The sequence below is a fragment of the Belonocnema kinseyi genome, chromosome 1, assembly GCF_010883055.1.
Source record: "Belonocnema kinseyi isolate 2016_QV_RU_SX_M_011 chromosome 1, B_treatae_v1, whole genome shotgun sequence".
Classification (NCBI taxonomy): Eukaryota; Metazoa; Arthropoda; class Insecta; order Hymenoptera; family Cynipidae; genus Belonocnema; species Belonocnema kinseyi.
In genome coordinates, this window is record NC_046657.1 from 112,054,361 (window position 1) to 112,061,352 (window position 6,992).

The 6,992-nt window shown below is 36.9% G+C and overlaps 1 protein-coding gene across 1 annotated transcript in view; it reads left to right on the top strand.

The window, feature by feature from the left end:
• LOC117169350 (transmembrane 7 superfamily member 3-like) overlaps positions 1-6,140 on the top strand; it is a 13,512-nt gene extending 7,372 nt beyond the window's left edge. Inside the window, exons 3-6 of the mRNA XM_033355692.1 lie at positions 3,845-4,107; positions 5,230-5,401; positions 5,495-5,662; positions 5,737-6,140. Of these exons, the coding sequence (XP_033211583.1) occupies positions 3,845-4,107; positions 5,230-5,401; positions 5,495-5,662; positions 5,737-5,906 (773 nt within the window). The 3' untranslated portion in view covers positions 5,907-6,140. The remainder of the gene's footprint in view (positions 1-3,844; positions 4,108-5,229; positions 5,402-5,494; positions 5,663-5,736) is intronic.
• Positions 6,141-6,992: the final 852 nt, after the last annotated feature.

Genomic DNA, 6,992 nt, shown 5'->3' on the forward strand with positions numbered 1-6,992 from the left:
TTAAAAATATACTAACCCTACCGATAGAAATCTCAGAGTATATGCTAAAGATTCTCAAGGCTCTAAGAAGCTCTGAGAAATTCTCCGCAGGCACTCAGGTAGATATATTTAATGGTCCAGATAGCTTGTTTAAATGCTTCGAAGGCTTTAAAATGCCCTTTCCGAAATTGAGATAAAAATACGATCATAAATAACAAGCAGAGATGCTTAAATTGAAATAAGAATTCGATCATAAATAACAAGCAGAGGCCCTCTATAGCGGCGGTACGGATGGCAAGGTGATGGTAAAGGAGAAGCATTGATTCGTATTATTGACTTCGAATTTTGATTCGATTATTATTCCCAAAAGTGATCCAAGAATCCCTGCGCATGCTTGAACTGTGTGGCGCTCATTAGCTGTAGTTCGCGTACGAATTTAAAAATCAAGTACAGACGCACACCGTAGCCAATGTACATCACTCAAATCCAAGCAAGCGCAAATCAACGCAGCTCCGCTGGGATCATTAACTTCAAGAAAAGACGTGTAACGTTCTATTAGTGTCTAACTCACGGTGACTCACGGATGCCTTTGTCGCACGCGTATAGCTATAAAAGAACGAGCAATTGTGATAATTTTTTCAATATTTTCCAATGCTGTCTAACCCACTGACAATACGACGATCCGGCAAAAGTTTCGTGCACCCTGAGAACACGGAGCGATCCAAGGACTACCGCCTTCTGCATTTTTCCCGCAAGCGTTTTAGCATATTGTTGACACGCAGGGACGCTTTTCAGGCTATTAACGAGTGAAAGCTTGGCACCTCCAAGAGCGCCGATGATAAGGACGATTAGTTTAGCAGAATATTCTGGGTACAATCGTTTTAACTCCCTTATAAGGTTTCTATACCTCTCTTTCTTTTCATTCTCCTTGGCTATGATGTTTTTTTCAGCTGGTGCCGAAAATTCGATAACGAACATGGTTCGCTTCTCGAAGTCAAGAAGAACCATGTCTGGCCTCAAGTGTACAACAGAAACAATTGTCGAGAATATAAAGTTCCGGTATATGCGGCACTTTCCATTCTCGACAGTTGACTCGATTTCCCTAGGAGCGTTTAGAGGAGTGATATTAAGATTAATGCCGTAAGAGTGACAGAGATGGTAATAAAGCACTCTTAGTGCCGCATTGTGCCTTTGGATAATCCTGTTGTGAAGACATTCAAGACTCAATATTTCGCGACCACCTTGAATGCGTGCAATGTTCAGTCACGGAACAGAAGACTTAAGATGCATGCTTTTGTTCCCGTGCATAACCTTTCTTGTCCCGATATCAGGGGATCTGAGCTCGTTCTTCGTTCATGGAACTACTCCAAATGAATAGAGTACTACCGGGACGGCAAGCATGTTCGTTGCAGATACTTTGTTCCTCGCCGACATTTCGGAAGACCAAATTTGCCGGATGAGACGTTTGTATCTGCTTCGGAGAGTATCCTTTATAGATGTAACCTCCTGAATGCGACTCTGTGGCACGCCCAGGTATGTATAAGTTTCTCCAGCGCAAATGTGTCGTATAGCGCTTCTATCAACGAGCTCAGGATCTTCAGGGATGCCATTAAGTTTTCCTCGCTTCAAATAAACCTTGGCGCATTTGTCTTACCCAATTTCCATTCCAATTTCCTTAGTATATCGTTCGACAATCCCTAGAGTTAGATGTAGTTGCTCTTTGTTTTTAGCATAGATCTTAAGATAGTCCATGTAAAATACATGAGTGACCATGTACTTTCGATCTGCAGGTTTGCCGCAGAAGTACCCGTCGCAATGGCGAAGTGCTAGAGATAGTGGCAATAATGTAAGGCAAAAGAGGAGTGGGCTCATGGTGTCGCCCTGAAAGACACCTCTCTGAAAGGTGACCTTGTTAGTTGTCACACGATTTTTTCCAGATAAGACAGTAAATCTGGTTTTCCAAATCGGCATCAATCTCTCTATGCACCTAACGATTTGCAGATGAACCTTTAAGCTTTCGAAAAGACAGATAATAAGTCTATGGGAGGTCGAATCGAAAGCTTTCCGATAATCAATCCAGGCCATCGAACCGAAATAAGTACCATATGTATATCTATGTATATGTCTGTGTTTATATATATATATATATATATATATATACTTTATTTGCCTCATTTAAATACGCTTAATTAATATTTTTAGGAGAAGATGAAAACAAAATATTGTTTATTAAAAATTGGAAGACATGAAACATCAATTTTATTATTTTTGTATAGCAGTTAAATATATTAAACGTGTGTGCGTGTTTGTGTGTATATTTAGGGTTGACCAAAAATGCATTGCAAACTTTTTTTACTCTCGAAGGCAAGTTTCCCCGCGCCCAAGTTTCCATTTTTCGGAGGAAACATATCCATATTTTTTTCGAAATTCAAATATTAACACGTCCCACCGGGCACTTCAAAAACACATTTGATTAACATGGGGAAATTTTGGATTTTCTAACAATTTTACTCGTGTTCCATGGTTTCACCTAAATGTGCCAAGTTTCATAGGGATTAATAAGAAGTGTCTACGAATTAATACAATAATAATAACTTTTATTCTTAACCCAACCTTACCCTTACCGCCTGCATCGCCCCAAAAATCACTTAAAAATAAAAAACAATATTTTTACGTTAAAATTTAACATTTTATTGTTAATTTTTTGCATGTTCTGTCACCGTTTTCATACAAATATTTACCAATGGACAATTTAAATATTTCCCATAACTTTTTAAACAATGTTTAATTGTTTAAATAAATGTATATTATTTAAACAATTATTAAATGCCAAAAAATGTAAAAAATTATCAAATTTTCTGAATTGACAAAAAATTGACAGTTATAAAAATATCAAACGTTTGAAACCAAGAACCAGGATAATGCTAAAAGCGTTATTATATTATTATCAGACTTTACATAAATGCTTGATACGATTTTAAAAATATTTTTTCGAAAAATAATCCCTTCCGTATCATATAACAAAAACTAAAAGAAGCACAGTAAGATGAACCTTCTATTTATTGCAATTCGGATTCTACGTTACATTTTCCGTCAGAAGGTCACGGAGTAATTCCAATAGTTTCTTTTTGCAGGGTTAGAAAATAAAAAAATAAATACCTGTCATTAACATAGGCTGAAGGCGACTTCAAACACCATCCTCTTTCAGTAGTACCATACTACTCAAGCGTCTATTAATGCGCTCGAAGTTGACTTCAGCAGAAATTATGACATTTTTAAACAATGGTAATGCTGCAAAAAAACTAGTACAAATACTCACGGACTGTAGCGTATCCTTTCCGTTCATTAGGTCAACCAGGGCGTAATCAGTGAATGAAAAATACATCACTACACGCTTTTCCGAACTTCACATCCGGGGAAAAACCGCTAGCAGTGAGCAATTTTACTGGCGCCGGCATAACTCTTTGTTGCCGGTCCCGGCAGGCTAGCCACTACGTATTTATATTTTATTCATAAATAAGAGTAGTAGATAAAAAAGAACAAACATCATACATAAGAAGAAAAACGCGTTTTATTTCTGATCATTTAACAAAGACTAAACCTAATATTTTCTCTGTACAAGCCCCTTTTAATTTTAACCACATCCTTTTTTTATTAAGATGAAGCCTGCTTTTGTTTTTCCCACGCCCATTTTGTGACTCTGTCTTGGAGCCGGAAGTTCCAGGAAGGCTGAGAACGGGGTGATTGAAAGCTAGAGTTTGGTGTATTTTCACTCCGCGCTAATGAACATATTTATTGATAATAAATGACAATTTAATATATATTTCAAACTGAGTGAGTAATGTACAGAAAAAGTTATTTTTAGCACCTATTCCTGGAGGCTGTAACATGGAATTTAAACCGGAGATATCTCCCTTCCAAAAACTGATCGTTACGGATGCGATCGTCATTGTTGATGCGCAGCCGTCTTCGTCCTCAAAAAACAAGCAAACGATTTGTGAAAAAAGTTTTGTTCAGCATGAAGCTTACCGCTTATACTTGCCTGCACAAGATTTTAATAGTGAAAGTTATTTCTCAGCAATAGAAAAGATGTTGACACCTGAAGAAATCGTGAAACACGCCGAAAAAGTGAGTCAACAAAAAAATCAAAATAAAATGCACTAATCTTCTTTTAATGACAGGTCATTTTCAGATCTGTTTTTATTATGAATTTAAAGATTTTAATCTTTCATAATATAACGAAAATAGAATTTTTATGTAAATTCAAATCAAATATAAATTTCAGTAACATTAACTTTTCCGCACATTTTTCCCACACTCCTAAATTTATTCCCTCGGGTACAACTACCCTCTCTTCTTCCTACCTTCTTGTCCCTACACTACACGAAAGGGGGCGTGTGCCTAATTATACTGAAGGGGCGTACCTAATAACATGTGTACATCCAAATGAAAAGGGACCAGATTGTCGGTATAGAGGTACGTACAGTGGAATATTCTCGGGTAGATTTCCGAAATATTAGGCCCAGAGCGAACCCCCTAAGCAAAAAAACGAGGCACCGGGGCTCACATATTGTAATTTTTCTTTGAACACAAATTGATCCATCGATGACTTCTGGGACATAAGTATAATATCACCAGATAGAGCATAAATTAAAGTATGATTTTCCATTTAGAAAAATGGACAATTTGTTGGACATTGACTCACCAAAAACGCTTATAACTACTAATATAAATGCAAGAATTTGTTTCCTTCTTATTTTGACGTTCACATATGTGTGCGTCCGGAAAAAAGGAACCCTTAGGGCCGGTTCTAGTTTAGGAGATATTCGCGTATTTCTAAGTTGAGGTCAAAATTATTATTTTTGGGGTTGAGTGGGGAATGATACCGGGACTTATATTGAATTAATTAAAACTATACGCATATACAGAAAGAAAGCGGAAGTAGGTATATTTTAATTTCGAAGAGAAAATATAACATGCGTGCGGATGGCACTCGCCACGTTTAAATGCATTTTTCTCAAAAATTCATTTTGTACCTAAAATGCCAGGAATTTATTCGGCTATATGCCCTTATACGGAACTTCATACCGGCCATAAGGGCTCTTTTCATGCAGACGGCCACGTATATACTGACAAGCGTTGTCATTGATAATTTTTTGAGGGGACGTAGTTTGTTATCATTTGCTTAGGGGCGTAGTCATCAATAGTTACTATTACAGCTGGGGGATAAGTAATGAAATTAAATTTTAGATTCCAGCCTCATCTACTGGATCCTCACTGAGAAGAGTGTTTAGTGCATATTCGGGTACTGGATCTGCATATGCAATGGTAGCAACATATAAAAATCATTCTGCTGCATATGTTCCAGCTTTTACTTACGCTTGTACTAATTCTTTCGAGATAGATGGTTGCACAATGTTGCGTAAGGATTGTAGAACTACACATAAAGAAAAATATGAATATTTTAATTAAGAGAACTACTATTATAAAAATTAATCATATGAAACATTTGTAGCTAATGGAATTGCGAAGACAACCTGTCTTTTGATGATCTTTCTGGGAATATATCTGACCTTTATGGGACACAGGAATCCAAAGACAACTATTTTCCTCTTCTCCTGTTTGGGAGGTGGACTTATTGGATATATTTGTGCACTGCATGCAGGCTCGCACAGTGCCTCAAGTAAAACTATTCAGAAACATTCCCAGCTATAATAATAATAAAAAAAGGTAAACTAACTTCGTTTTTCATTGCAGACACTTTGTGGATTGCCATTGGGACTGGTTTAGCAATAGCGTGTGTTTGGCAAATCTTTACGTACTGCCTTAGCAAGGAAACCTCAAAACTTTTCGCTGTTTCGTTCTTTGCATTTTTTTGTTCTTGTAGCACCTACTACAAGTTTCCAGGTATACACCGTAAAAAATAATCGTAATTTTTCCATACGTAAGTATGGCATTTTTCCCATACATTAGAACATCCCATACAAGCATGGAAATTTTCCGTTGTTCACTTGTAAATCTCCCATACACGTCAAGAATTCCGTACACTGGTATTAGAAAACTTCCAGGCATGTATGGAACTTTGATGCGCGGCTACAGAATGCGCAGCTGAGTCAAGCGCGCATGTGCTGTAACCATGGCGAATGGGGGAGAAGGAGCAGAATATAATAAAATCATGGCGTCAAACATCTCGTTCATAATAGTTTTAGTTCACACTTTCGAAATATTTTAGAGTAGCAAAAGTGAAACAGTTAAATATTGTGATTGCAATTAGATTAAGTGCAATCAGAAATTTTTCACAAAAAGATGAAGGAAGCAACATAAGAGGGGAAATTTTAGACAGGCGTCTAATTCATTATAGTATTGGTACATACATGTGAAACATTTTGGAGTTAGAGCAGTAAAACAGTTAAAATTGTGAGTGGAGTAAGATTCAGTGCGACTAGGCATTTTTCAATATAATGTAGCCTAAATATTGTTCTAGATTATTTCAATAAAACTTATTCAAGACCAGAGAGAAATAATTTAATATTGGCATTTAATTGTAGCGTGGGAAAAATGCACCCCGGGTATGGGAAAAGTACAAACAAGGTGCCGGAAAATTAGCATTTTTCCCATATCCAAGTATGGAAAAAATACTAATCCGATATGGGAAAAGTCCCATACCCGTACAACTATTTTACCATACCGATGATTGGAATAATTTCAAAACGTGTATGGGTTAATTACTTCCAAGTCATTTATGGAAAATTTACTATAGATTTGTCTTACCTGTACTGTGATACTGACAATTGCTAATTTCTGGTCGAGTTTTGGGACACAAAGTACCAGTAGATTTTGGTTGGATGCCACATTTTCCCTCTACAGCAACTGTTTTACTGGCAGTGTTAAAAATGTCATTGTAGTCCCATAATTATTACAGTCTGTCAAGTTAAAGCGTGGGTGGCTTTACTCGCAGTCGGTAAGGTGTATCGACATGATTTTGGTGTCAAAATATTAAGAAGAGCTCCCTC